Genomic DNA, 13970 nt, shown 5'->3' with positions numbered 1-13970 from the left:
ATGAAGTGGCTCCTTTGCCCAAATAGGAAATTTTCCCCATCCAGAACTGTAAGTCTAGGTAAAAGTCCCCGCGGTCGTTGGATAACCTCTACGCTAGTCCCCACGTTTTCGCTGGAGACTCTTTGATCTAAGTGGGATGGGCGATAGAGTCTGTTGATTTCCTAGGATAGAAAGAAATTCCGCGGATGAAGCAAAGACGAAAGATTATGAATATGAATATCAATCCTTCTTCTCCTCGCTTCAGAGACTCAAGCAAACTGTTGTCTCGTTTCTAGTATAGTCTTTAGCAAATCATGTCCAACGTCTTTGCAACAGAAGCCTTTAATCGGCTCTCCCAGCTGGGACCACCTCAGACAATCGCCGATATGGCTGCCCTGGGTACAGTTGGTATTGCATCGGCAGCATATCTTCTCCGCGGCATTGTCTGGGATAAGCCAGATCCTTATCATCATATCTGGTTCGAACGGATGGGGTCAAAAGACGGTGCTTCTTCAGGGCCGAAAGCAACTCGCGATATTGCAAAAAAGATGGAAGAAGCTGTAAGTTTTCTCGGATAATGACAAGGGGTTGATATACTCACAAATTATTAGGGTAAAGATGTTGTCATATTTTGGGGTTCACAATCGGGTACGGCAGAGATGTTTGCCAACAGACTCTCAAAAGAATGTCATCTGCGCTTCGGTCTTCAGACCCTCTGCGCTGACCTATGCGACTACGACCCTGAGTCCATCGCCAATCTTCCTCAAAGTAAACTCGCCATTTTCATCATCTCGACATACGGAGAAGGTGATCCAAGTGACAACACCGCTGCATTCTGGGAGTGGCTTCACAAGAATCCTGATGTTCAGCTGCCAAACCTGCGATACATGGCCTTCGGTCTAGGCAACACCAGCTATCGATACTATAATCGTGTTGTCGATGTTGTTGCTGATTTCCTTGACAAGGCTGGTGCACAGAGGTTGATGCCTGTGGCTAAGGCCAACGATGCTCAGGGTGGCACAGAAGAGGACTTCCTCTCCTGGAAGGACGATCTGTATACTCACTTTCAGACCAAAATGGGCTATGAAGAGCGAGACATCCCATATGAGCCAAGCATTCAGCTCGTAGAGGATGAATCTCTTGACATCATGGATCTCAACCTCGGCGAGCCTATTCAGAACCGAAGCGGACCTGCAAAGATTGTCAAGCAGTACTCTCCTATCCGACCTTTGACGGTCCAGTCATCCCACGAGCTTTATACATCTCCTGGGCGAAATTGCCTTCATATGGAGCTCGATATTTCAGATCATCCTGAGCTTCGATACCGAACTGGTGACCATCTTGCCGTCTATCCTATTAATCCTGACCACGAGATACAACTTCTCCTCAAGGCTCTTGATCTTGAAGACCGAGCTGAGAAGCCTCTTCTTGTTCAGCCCCTCGAAGAAGGCGTATCAATCAAGATCCCCAGTCCTACTTCTGCACTGGCCCTCTTCCGGCACTACCTCGAGATCTCAGCTCCTGTATCTCGAGAAACTGTTGGCCAACTTGCGAGATTTGCACCTTCAGCAGAGGTTGCTCAGAACCTGACAACTCTGGGCAAGAGTAAAGAGGCGTATGCTGAATATATCGCCAACAACCATATTACACTGGGTCGCCTTCTGACTCTTGTTGCCCCTGGGTCTGTTTGGGACAAGCTTCCACTATCTTACGTCGTTGAGACTTTACCGACCTCACAGCCGCGCTACTACTCCATCTCGTCATCGAGCACAGTTTCTGCACGCAAGCTTTCGATTACATGCGGTATTGATAACTCGCCTCTTCAACAAGACCCAGGCAGGTCCATCCGAGGTGTCACAACTAATTACCTCTACGCTCTTGGGAAGTCTCTTAATGGTGACGGCAAGCAACCCGAGATTGGACCCGACGCTCCTACATACGCTTTGTCTGGTCCCGGTGATGCTCTACAAGGCCACAAAGTCTTTGCTTGTCTGCGCCGATCGAACTTCAAACTTCCAACAATGAGCTCAACGCCACTCGTCATGATCGGTGCTGGTACTGGTCTCGCTCCTTTCCGCGGGTTTATTCTTGAACGAGCACGTCTCAAATCTGTAGGAAAGCCCATTGGAAAGATGATTCTATTTTTCGGATGCCGTGCCCCTAATCAAGACTATCTCTATCGGGATGAACTCGCCGAGGTTTCGAAAGAACTGCAAGGCAGTCTTGAGATCGTTGCTGCGTTCTCCCGTGCAGATGGACAGCCAAAGAAGTACGTTCAAGACAAAGTTAAGGAGAGGAAGAAAGATGTATGTGATCTTCTTCGAGATGGCGCGAGTATCTACTTCTGCGGTCGAGCTTCAATGGCTAGAGAAGTTGGCAACGTGGTGGAAGATTCAATGAAGTTGCAGAATAATTGGAGTGATGCTGAAGCTAGGAGCTGGGCTGAAGCGGCAAAGAAGGGAAATAAGTGGCTTGAGGATGTCTGGGGTTGAGCTCGTGTGAGTAAGGCGATGCAGATATGAAATGGCGTTTTGTTAAACGGAGCATGCCATGGTTTGATTATCTTTTTTTTTCTTTTACTTAGGTTTGAACAGCTAGCTGTATGCAGGATGATATATTTGATTTCCTTTCCTTATGATAGACTTATGCTATATATTCTAAGCTTAGGCTTTCTAATCCTAAACTTATGGCAATATTTAATATGTTTATGATATTGATATCCTAAGCAACGATAGTTATAAACCCGCTTCCTCCTAATATCTAGCTGAGCAGATATGTATCTTCGTCTCTTGAGCTTCAGATTCACAATCAAGAGCTTATGAAACATAACTAACTGGCAGTCTGAAAGTGAGGCCGAGACTAGTGTTAGTGAAGCCATTTATTAGAAGGCCGCTGCCCGGACCACCATAAGGGCCTTACAGCGTCTGCTTTAGCCTCACGTGGAGACGCGAGATAGTCTGCACTGGGTTTGTATCAGCTCAACAATTTTGAGCGATGTACAACAGTCTCGTGATTGCCAGCATCCTGTATCCGACCATCAAAGGCGCTACTCATCATAAGTCAGAGATGAGCAACACGATACCCCTCAACATGAACCTACAACTAGTGTTTTAGCTCTTGAGTCAGACATGAGAAACATCATGATCTTTGTCAAAGCTAGTCCTAACTTTATGCCACCAAACCTTGAGAATCTAGTCTGTGAACTACCTGGTGACCAATTCCAACAAGAGCCACGAAACCACAGACTTGAGCTGCCAAGAGCCATGATTTGCAACTAGTGCCTTAGCAATGGCATTTGTTCTTGGACATGACTTGTAGGATACCCACCGGCTTAAGCCCTAGTCTTCCGAAGAGGTTGAGGGCCCATGAACTGGATACCAGATCTGGAACTGTCAAATAATCTAATGCCGATTGATAACATCTGCCAACACATCAATATCGCCTCACTAATTGATCTCTTTCTGCATGTCTTAGTTATTGCTTCTGCGATCAGATCTCGTATTGCTTGGCATATCCCAACCCCTCGGGCAAAAGGAAAACCGAATCTGTCAATGTCTGTCAATGTTACCAGGCAGCCAGGTACATAATCCTCAGGGGTTACTGATCCTAGCAGGGGAGGGTATATGAACCCCTGCAGGAGGATTCGGCCTGGAAACGTACCTTTGCCTCGGAGACCGGATGTCACTAAACTCAATCATGTGTCAAGAGTGATCTTCGAGCCGGGCGTAACGCGGCAAAAGCTCCTCAATGTCAATCAGGGGTTGTTTCATTTACGTAGTCGGCGGTAATTAGACGGTTTAGGATACGACTAATACAACCTCAAAGACCGTGCTTAGGCAGCGCTAATTCGTTAGTTACCGGTAGTCCAGCTACCGAGACAGGGCAACGCCACCTGTAGATTCAGATTCAGCACGGCCAATTTCTGGGCCTGACGTTGTTGGAATAGTTTGCTGCTGCCGCTAGCTTAGCCATTGGCTTGGGTACCTGAAGCTGAAGATATGAGCAATTTCGCGGCAGGCAAGACTTTATATCGTAATTTGAGAGTTGCAATGCTATCAATTTGAACCTCTGATTAGACTTTTGCGTGTGTTAAACAGTTGTTGAGTGCTGAGTGTTGGATATCTTGGTCTAATACATTAATTACATGTGCTTCTTACACCTCCTTTCTTGGATATTGCCTTTTCCCTGTAACTCCATAATTCAAATTCTCTAGACATCCAGTGTAGACTTTCCAGGAGTAACTTCGTAGGTTCTAGTAACCATAATGCCATCCTGGTTATCACTCTGTCCACTTGTTGTGCTGCCAGCCCGGACCTCGGGCTTGCTGTATCCCACAAACTCTGGCTTCCCAACAATATGTTCCTCGCTCGAATTGTCGTCGAGTTGTGTCATGTATTTTTGATGTCGGTTCGCAGAAATACCACCAGAGATACCCGATCCGCCGATTGTTCCAAGTGGGTGGCCGTGTTTGTTGATGTAGCTGCTCGTTCCCTTGTCTCGACTGCTTCCCTTGCTCGACACGAGCCATCGAGAAGCTGAGAATAAAGGCTTGATGGCAGCGGCGTTCACTGCAATTATTGCCACGAAGGTTTCGCGGATTGCCCAGATGGTTGATGTGTTGATGCCTTGGATGTCCCTGGGTTGTTAGCAAGATCTCAAGAACCGTGCCTCGAGGGAGACTAACTGTAGCGAGAAGACACATCTCAAGAGTGTTGCGACCATGATAAAAACACCAGAACAAAGGAGAACGCCAATCATCAACTTTCTCTTGATGGTGAGCTTTACAGTCCATAGTAGAGGGACTGGGATGGAAACAATAGCGATGTCGGTTCTGTGTTTGCAAGTTAGATTGAGGCTCATCGTTCAAACACTCAGACAACGGTAACGTACACGATATTAAACACTACCAGAGTAAGGTAATTCGCTACCGCGAGGGTGCAAGTGTCTACTCCTGTTAGAGTCGGAGATCGGTTCAATCGGGATAACACTTACCACCGGGATTAGGATAAACTTGCCAGTTCTTGTGAACAGGCGTGCAATGGCCCCAAATAGCTGCCATTACTGCTATGTAAGCAATAACTGTTCCGAATTGTGTCCAAATAACAATCTTTCTCTGCCAGAGACCAAGTCTAGAACTCCATTAGCATATATCAATGGTGGATCGAGAATCTGCGTACGTCATGCGGCTGTACAAGCAAAGCATCACTCCTTTGAGAGTAAATATTAGAGTCACGTAAAAGTTCCATCCTGCCAGGAGACATTTTGATCCAAACTCGCGCTTGGCTATCTCTGCAGCTGACATCTTGGCGCCCATCTCGTCGGTAACGCCAATGTTGGTGCCAGATTGACCTATTGTAGGGTTAGTGATCCTTCTAGTTGAACCAACATAATCTGTAGGTGTTTTTACCGATGAGTTCTAACATTACCAACTCGCACTATATCTATCAGCAACGATGACTTGGTAAAGAGAGTGCAGTGACATACCGTCCAAAAGACAAGTGCTGCAAGAGCAAAGTAGTCATCACCTTGATACCCCTTGAAGCCAACTGTTTTCCATCTTGCAAAGTATCGTAAAAACAAGACAAGTGTGCCAAGACCATATTCAGTCCAGGCCTCAGTCTGAAATGGTGTTGCCATTTTTGTTAATGATGGAAAGCTTCAGCTTGCAAGAGTTGCCTAATAGAATCGAGACAACAGATGCAGGCCAGGAGTGACAGCTTCGGGGAATGGAGATGGAGATGGAGATGGAGATAGCAGGCCTAGCCGGCATATGTAGGTACGATATGTGACTTATGAAGTTGACGTGAACTAGCAGATGCAGATGCAGGATCTGACGCCCCCTTTTGGCCGAGTGTAAGAGGCATTGACCATTTCGTGGCTCACTTAAGGATTGACGGTCTCGTAGGAGGAGTGCTACCTTGTCAGGATACTGGGTATAGTGGGCCAGGGAGACTTGGCAACCCTGATGCATGACTTGGGATATATTGATGAGCATTCATATTGTTCAACTCGTACAGTCATCCAGTATATCCTTGAGGTCTTGTTGATCTCTACGGCACAGTCATATACGAGTCAGTTTGGCTCCGCCAAGCCGTTCAAGCTCTTCTATTGAAGAAGAACTTGCGAGTCCTTCTTTTCTTTTCTTCTGCTACAGAAACGAACATGGTTGATGCATATGCAGGTCCACAGTCTCATAGAACCCCGGCCTCTGTTGTTGGTTGGTCAGTAACATTCCCAAGACAAGGCAGACCTGGTCATAACTCGAGGCCCTTGACCAAGATGATCATAGTGTGTCTGTGGGGATAAATTAGAACGGTCAACGGTGAGTTGCTAGTGTCTACAAGGCTAATCACTCGTCCTATCTATTGGTAAAGGCCAGTACTAACGTCGTTGGCTACCAGACTCCAGGCACTTGTTAGAGGCAAAACTTTACAACGTTGCTGCCAAGCCCCTAGCTGCCCCTAGCTCTACCCCGCTAGAACAGACTCAACAGCAATTTCAGCATCCCTAGCGGCCAATCCTCTCCACTGATGTCCTTTAGCCGCGGTGATCTGCAGCGGGAGTGGAACTAGTTCTGCCCCGCCCAAGCTAAACGTCGCCAGGGCTTCTAGGTCCTTGGCCCAGTATGAGACATCATCTTCAGCAATGCGATACTTCCTGTTGCCTGTTCTCTTGCAGCTCCAGGGTTGTACCCTGCTAGACTCACATATGTACACTCACCCAGCTCCAAGCTCCATCCGCGGAACGCGTTGGAATAAGGGGACAAGGAGACTTGGACCCGGCGTTTCTCGTTTCTCCTCCTCTGATACAAAGTCCTTGCACTGCAACGTCGGATCCGTAGGGAAATCTTTGAATAACGCGGAGACATCCCCGATTGGATGCTCCAGAAGAGTTGAGGACTCCAGGTTGCGTCGACATATCAGACAGCGGGGTAAATGCCTCCCAGAGAAACTCCCTCCATCTCTTTGAGCTATGTCTTTGAGTATGAACCCACAATTTGGTGCATAAGGTGCGGCCATATTCATGCTGTTGGTTCAACTGAGACTATTCAGGGTCCTTGTCAAAAACCAGGATCTGAAAGCACAACACATCAGAACAGCAACACCTGAACCTCTCAACTGCCTTTATTAGGAATGGTATGATGGACCTAATGCTTAGCTGCTACATAACCGGAATCCTCCTGTTGTTTGAGTGACAAGGTTTCCGAATTTCCGGTCCTGAATGGCTCGATAGACAGCCTTCATGATAGTGGACCTCGGGTAATACTATGTATATAAGTAACAGAGGCGCTACTGGCATGAGGTTGGCTTCTCCATTAATACTTTTCTCTCATATCTTTGACAGATTGTTTCCTCTGTAAACAAACGAACAAACATGGCTGCTGCTCCAGACTCTACTTACGACTTCATCATCTGCGGGTAAGTTCCGCACTCATAAGGTTCAAGCCTGAGACTATTATTGGTTGACTAACCTCATTTATAGTGGTGGCACGTCAGGCTGCGTTGTGGCAGCACGCCTCGCTGAGGATCCTAATGTCAAGGTTCTCGTTCTAGAGGCTGGTCCCCATAATGAGCATCTTGAGAACGTTCACATGGTTGGAGGGTAAGCACCCCTGCTCCTGTAGCTGTTTGAAGACATTGACTAACGCATTGTTTTAGTTGGTCTAATAACTTCGACAAGGAGACAGACTGGAATGTCGTCTCTATACCTGGCCCTGGAGTCAACAACCGCTCTGTGAAGCTTAGCCGAGGCAAGTTCCTTGGTGGCTCTTCTGGTTGTAATGGCACTCTTATGGTTAAGGGAATGGTGAGTTCCAATGCTTGTCGTGAGTAATTGGTACTAGGTTCTAACCCCGTGTAGAAACAAGATTATGATGACTGGAACCTGCCCGGTTGGAGTGGTGATGAGATGTTCAAGTATATGCTCAAGGTATGTACTTAACCTATATCCTCAGCACGTGAAAGGGCGGCATCTCAACGTTCCCACTGATATAATTCTTCAGGGACAACTATTGACTTCTTATAGGCTGAGAACTTTCACACAAAAGATTGGTTCAAGGAGACCAAGGGCGCCCACGGCTATGAAGGCCATGTCCACACCGAGCCTCATGACTTGGCTCCTATCTCCAACTTGATCGGAGAATCCATGGTATCGAAGGGTCTCCCTCTTGACCACGACATGTTTTCTGCTGGCGAGAACCCCCACGGATGCGGCCACTCTGTCAGAACAGTTCACCAAGGCCTTCGTACCACCAGTGCAGACTTCATCACCAAGCAGGAACCTAGAGATAACCTACACCTCATGGTCGAGACCCATGTTGACAAGGTTATCATTGAGAAAGATGGCCAGGGAGAGTTGAAGGCCACTGGTGTTCGAGGAGTCAAGGCCGATGGATCGGTCGTTGAGCTCAAGGCCTCCAAAGAGGTTATAATATCTTCTGGTGCTTACTGTTCACCCAACGTCCTCAACCGATCAGGTATCGGTGCAAAGGTCGAGCTGGAGCAGCACGGTATCACCACTCTTGTCGATCTCCCCGGCGTTGGAAAGAACCTCCAGGATCACTTGATTGTCTTCATGTTCTACGAGACTGACAAGGAGGGGCTCACCACTGACTCTCTAGTATACCACGGTAACGCGTTAGAAAAGGCCTACACCCAATGGAAGGAGGAGAAGAAGGGTCCTCTGACAGTATTCCCATTCGGAATCTTCGCCTACGCTCGCATGGATGAGCGTCTCGCCGACTCTAAGATCTGGAATGCAGCTCCTCGAAAAGAAGGCCGCGACCCTATGGGTCTTACTCCTAAGCAGCCCCAGATTGAGTTCTTCACAACTGAGTGCTATGGCGGCCCCAAGCAGTACGACCAATTCCCCATCGACAACAAACACGCTTTCAGTATGATCGCCGAGCTCTTCGCTCCCAAGTCCCGCGGCACCGTCACTCTCCGCGACGCCTCAGCGACGTCTGTCCCTGTCGTCGACTGCAACTACCTCTCTGACCCTCTCGACCTCGAGGTCCTCGCTGAAGCATGCGCATTTGGCAACGAGATTATCACCGACGGTTCGGGCACCAAGGACATCGTCAAGGGTTCATGGCCCCCAGATCTTGTGCACCACAAGTACAAGACGCGCGAGGACTGGAAGGAATACGTCAAGGATAACGCTACGACTTGTTACCATGCCAGTGGATCGTGTGCCGCTGGCAAGAAGGATAACCCTATGGCTGTGGTGGATGAGAAGCTACAGGTCTATGGTGTTAAGGGGTTGAGAGTCGCAGATTGTTCGATAATGCCTACGGTGAACAATGGTCATACGCAGATGCCTGCTTATGGAATTGGTGAGAAGGCTGCTGATCTTATCAAGGAGAGATGGGCTCTGTCTGCAAAGTTGTAATAGTGGCGATGTATTGGTAGGAGGAACATAGCACATGCTTCATAGTCTAAAGCAAGTTACAAGCAAGTTACAAAAAAGAAAAATCAACCAAGTTTAGGATTTACTATAATCGACTCGTGCAAAGCTGGTCTATACTTCCTCTCACCCCTGATAGTACAATGACTAGAAGGGCAGAAATGTCAATTCTTGATGTTATTTACAAACTGCTATAAAAATCAGCATTACCTATACTTCTATCTTTCTTCATTGAGCCTATATCCGGCGGAGCCATTCGGGAGTCACCGTAGCAGGGGTCACAATCCTTCGCCAAGATCTACGCGTTCCGCAGAGTAACATTGAGATCTTCCCCTGTACCTGGCTTTGAATTGTACGTAACCAAATTGCCTCCCCTCTCTTCCGAAAAAGCACTCACTGAAAATTCAGTGGGACATGGGTTCTTGAGAGGAAAAAGGCAGGGCAGAAAACGGTGATGACTTTTTCTGTGCGAGGATTTTCTTCTGACTAGGACCGAACCGCACGGATGCTGATCCCCAAGAGACGGCGTCTTCTAAAGCGGAAGGTGATTTTGTACTGGGTTACCAGGCTTGATTTGGTCAGGGGTGAAGATCAATCTGCCGCTTTCTTTGGGGCTCAATTTTGAGGTTGCAGTGACGCGACTCGGAGCTGCAATCTCTGGTTGAATGGTGGTGGCAATCGTTCTAGAGAGACACTGAATCAACTCAGCCAAGCTGTTAGATCTTCAGACTCTTTATCGTTGGCTTAAAATTGAGTCAGGTTGAAAGAAAGGCGCTGATCTTGAGCTTCTACGGAGCACATGTTCCGCAGAAAAGGTTGTCAACTCAGTTCGAAGTCATGGCGAAAGGAGAGGTGATGGCTGAGTCTGTGTTGTTGAAGTTCTGTTTAGAACATCATCCTTCAAGACTACATGTGAGAGCTTTCACTAGCTGTTGTCAATGTGCGGCAGTTGACATCTTAGTACTCTGTAGTGGCATACAATACTGTACCCAAGTTAACTTTAGTAGAAACTAAGTCACGGATAGTCATACCACCAACGGGAACTAATTGTACGTTATCTTATCAACCCAACTTGGCAGACGCAATTGACGTACAACGGTTTCCATGTGTTTAGTGATCTTCAATATTATCGTCTGGTGGAATTCAGCCGGGCAGAGTCTTGAGACAAAACAAATCATTACTAAAGTGGTATCTAAAACGAAAGTTCCTTTCCATACGATTATTGTTAATGCAACCCCCGAGACCTTATCAACTCCCACGCCTTTCCCATTATCGATATCATAGTGATCGTTCATACTCCACCGTCACCGTCTTCGTCTGCACAATGGCTGGCTTGATCGTTCCCCCAACGATCCCCTTCTCAGAATCACTATCGATCCAGCCCGTTACCTCTTCGCTCTGACCAACGCTGGTATTGTGTCCCACGCGTCCATTGATGGGGCCAAGAGCAAAGTTATCGGGCATAGGGTTCTCATCACCATCGAATTGTGAATATTGTGTTCGGTCACGGCGTCCCTGGGAAGAGGGGGCAAATGGTCGACTCGGCGGCTTGGATCCTGTATCTGGCTTGCCATATTTTGACGATTTCCCTGTTTTGCTGCCATATCGTGACTCGCCGATGAGTTTGGGAGCAACATGTTTGAAGAACTTGCGGAGCGTCGGCATCGTCGCACAGGTAATGATCAGGTTCGCTTCGACGATACTGGAGGCATGTTAGTTATAACGCTCTGCTAGGCTATCAGAGAGAAGAGATCCATACATCCAAATCGAAGGAAAAGCGATAACCCAAGTTAAGTCCATTGATTTAAGCATTCCTGGTAAGAGAGACACCCTTACGATCGATGTGACGACCGTCAAAGATCCAATAGTGAAGATGCCCATCAAACCAATCTTCTGCTTGGAGGGCATCTGGAGTTGTAAAACCATTGGCAATGGTAGTATGAATAGGATAACATCGCTGATGATGTTGGTTATCGCGGTCGCGATATACAGCCCAGGTCTGTTGATACATTTGCCTTCTGTGATTGTAACATCCCAGTTCATAGCAATAGGATGGCAGGCAAACATCACAGCGAAGAATATTCCAATGGTATATCCGCTGATGAACACAGCGGTTGACCAAACTGAGATCTTAAACCATCGTTGAGGAGAGAGTCGGAAGTAGAACATGAGGAGAGCGAGTTTGGCTAGGGAACCACAGAGGACATAGATGAATGCAGCGAGATAGACATCCTACTGTTGTTAATATCTTGTGACAACTGCTGTGTGACTGTGAGAGACTTACCATTAGGTAAATGTTGAAGGTCTCAATGGAGGCTTCCCAGGCATGTACTCCTCCAGCGCCAGAAGCAAACATGTGAAGGCAAAGACTGATGGTGACTAAGGCCAATATCTAATTTTTCAGTCAGCTTTTGTCGATATAGACGCCTGTTCGCGGAACGGATGAAGCCATCGTTTCCAATGAGACATAATGGCTCGTGGCTGCGAATATACTTACATATGAAAATATGAGTAAAACTATCCAATGTTAGCACAATTCATAACTTCGATCTGTCATCTCCATGCAGATCCGCCACGATTGAGCTTGCAGGGTCGAACAAACAAAACAACAAACAGATAGAAAACGGCATGTCAAAACTTACCATCGTCAAACTGCAAGCCACCTGCAAGAAATAGCTTGACATACATCCTCTGGCAGAAGAATAGAAAGCTCACAGCCATTCCGAACCCCGCCACAAAGTATGCTTCTGTCACTCCCTGTCTCTGTGGGTTGTCGAAGTTGACCACATAGCCCTCAGGCGGTGGCAGAAGCACCATTACTCCATCTATCAGAGGCATTTTGACATGGAGGTTTGTTGGAAGAACTGAAGGCTCAGTCTGGGGAAGGTCTCGGGTAGAAAAAGGATGGCTGACGGAACTCGGAACGATCTGAAGCAAGAGATGGAGACTAGCTGATGTGCCACTTAAGGATCAACGCGCAGCTGTCACTCGTTTCCCCTCAAAGGATGCTACAACTTCTGACGGCAGGGGTAACTATATATCACTGCGGTTCTCGCTTCCTCAGTAGAGTCTCAGAGGTATACGTGATAGGCTCAAGAGGTTCTGCTAAACGATGCTGCTTTGACGATTTATTACAGGGGACATGCAGGTCATACAGCAGAGAATATTCAGTTGAATATTCACAGAAAGAACTTAATAGAACCAATCACTTCACTCGCTGTGACCGTAGCCGGGTGTTTTAGCCTAGAAGACGAGAGGTACCGAAGAACTCGCCTGAAGCCAAGAGATCCGTGTGCCAGGCACCGCAACCCAGACGCGGTATAGGGCATGCCGATCCGACCGACAAGCGCAGGTGGTATGATTTCCTGACGGTCAGTGTGCTCGATATCATCGCGATACCCCAGGGCCATTTGTTAGACAGGCCCTGAAGTGGTAAAGAGGGCCGGCTGTAGGACCTTTGCATTTCGCCAAGAGGTCGGGTAGAGTCAATGTAACTCCTGGGCCGGATCTTCAGTACGGAATTGGAATGTGTTTATAGTAGTGTTTTGTTAAGACGGCAATGTCGTTTATGCGTTTGAGGGTTCGCTGTGGCGATGCTTCGGATTGTTGCAGAGGTGTTTTGGTACCCTGTTGATGGAGATGGGCATCAAGGTGTCTTTTGTCGTGATCCTTTTGATTGTGATCAGATCGGATCATCTCATGCATGGCTAGTCATGCAGGCACTAGAAGACAAGGATAATTCATGATCAACCATCGCGAGTCTGGAAGTTGAAAAGTTTGACAAGACCGAGTAGTCAACGGTGAAGATTGTTATCTATTAAACTGCCATTCTTATATCATATAGCTGTATATACTCTGAGCGAGATTGAATCGTATGTTTCTCTGTAAATGGCCGATTTGAAGGATCCTGAGGATCAGGTCTAGATGCACGGGAACTCAGCATTAACAGCAGAACCAAGGATGACCCTGCCCGTCAATACCAGGGCCTGGTATCTGCAAGGGACAAAGAACTGTTACAGGAATGTAGCTCGTTACACTTTGCATCATAACCAATCCTTCTCACCGATCTTTGATTCAGTTCGCAGCAATCTCACATGGCAGCCTCGTCTATCTCCAACAGAGCCAATGAGACATCTTCCGTCATTGTGAACAGACCTGCGGAATTAAAGTGCCCCTGGGACCTGTCATATGCGGACATAATACGGAAAGTCACCAAATACACGTGGAGTTTTTCATGACGATCAGTATCTGATAGAGACAGGTGAACAAACACTAAGTGGGCTGGCCGACTACCGTAAAATGGGGTTCTTCGGTTGCGCGGATCACACCTGAATGGAGAATAAACTGTAGCGCATAAACTATAGAGAAAGAAAAAACCTCGAATGGTTATAGAGGTTGCAATAATGGTTCGAGGTGAGAACCTATTCCTTGACCGAAATCCTTATGCAACGGTACTCGCGAATAAGGTTAAGAATAGACAACCCTGTTTGAACCCTGCTTCTTCACCAATTCCAATCCCTGCACCGATTACTGTGGGGAAATAGGAGGACTCATGAGCCGTGGATCTCCTCAATCATATCCCCGTT

At 47.3% G+C, this 13970-nt stretch overlaps 4 protein-coding genes across 4 annotated transcripts; 2 read left to right on the top strand and 2 right to left on the bottom strand.

The window, feature by feature from the left end:
* Window positions 1–140: 140 nt before the first annotated feature.
* FOIG_02210 (NADPH-ferrihemoprotein reductase) lies at window positions 141–2670 on the top strand. Its single transcript, XM_031199410.1, has 2 exons — window positions 141–539; window positions 591–2670. The coding sequence occupies exons 1-2, from the start codon at window positions 294–296 to the stop codon at window positions 2469–2471; spliced, it is 2127 nt and encodes a 708-aa protein (XP_031071447.1). The 5' UTR covers window positions 141–293; the 3' UTR covers window positions 2472–2670.
* A 1375-nt stretch (window positions 2671–4045) lies between these two features.
* On the bottom strand, window positions 4046–5820 carry FOIG_02209 (uncharacterized protein). Its single transcript, XM_031199409.1, has 7 exons — window positions 5464–5820; window positions 5387–5414; window positions 5157–5328; window positions 4972–5108; window positions 4870–4924; window positions 4664–4810; window positions 4046–4615 (listed from the first exon to the last, which is right to left on the bottom strand). Exons 1-7 carry the CDS (start codon window positions 5614–5616, stop codon window positions 4189–4191), a joined length of 1119 nt encoding a protein of 372 aa, XP_031071446.1. The 5' UTR covers window positions 5617–5820; the 3' UTR covers window positions 4046–4188.
* Window positions 5821–7299: 1479 nt separating this feature from the next.
* Window positions 7300–9520, top strand: FOIG_02208 (uncharacterized protein). The gene is made up of 5 exons (XM_031199408.1): window positions 7300–7397; window positions 7462–7581; window positions 7638–7785; window positions 7840–7908; window positions 8005–9520. The coding sequence occupies exons 1-5, from the start codon at window positions 7354–7356 to the stop codon at window positions 9367–9369; spliced, it is 1746 nt and encodes a 581-aa protein (XP_031071445.1). The 5' UTR covers window positions 7300–7353; the 3' UTR covers window positions 9370–9520.
* Window positions 9521–10541: 1021 nt separating this feature from the next.
* FOIG_02207 (uncharacterized protein) lies at window positions 10542–12255 on the bottom strand. Its single transcript, XM_031199407.1, has 5 exons — window positions 12027–12255; window positions 11882–11901; window positions 11669–11776; window positions 11144–11616; window positions 10542–11086 (listed from the first exon to the last, which is right to left on the bottom strand). Exons 1-5 carry the CDS (start codon window positions 12220–12222, stop codon window positions 10663–10665), a joined length of 1221 nt encoding a protein of 406 aa, XP_031071444.1. The 5' UTR covers window positions 12223–12255; the 3' UTR covers window positions 10542–10662.
* Between the last annotated feature and the right edge of the window lie 1715 nt (window positions 12256–13970).

This window comes from Fusarium odoratissimum (genome assembly GCF_000260195.1).
Source record: "Fusarium odoratissimum NRRL 54006 unplaced genomic scaffold supercont1.2, whole genome shotgun sequence".
NCBI lineage: Eukaryota > Fungi > Ascomycota > Sordariomycetes > Hypocreales > Nectriaceae > Fusarium > Fusarium odoratissimum.
This window is presented reverse-complemented; position numbering and strand designations above follow the sequence as displayed.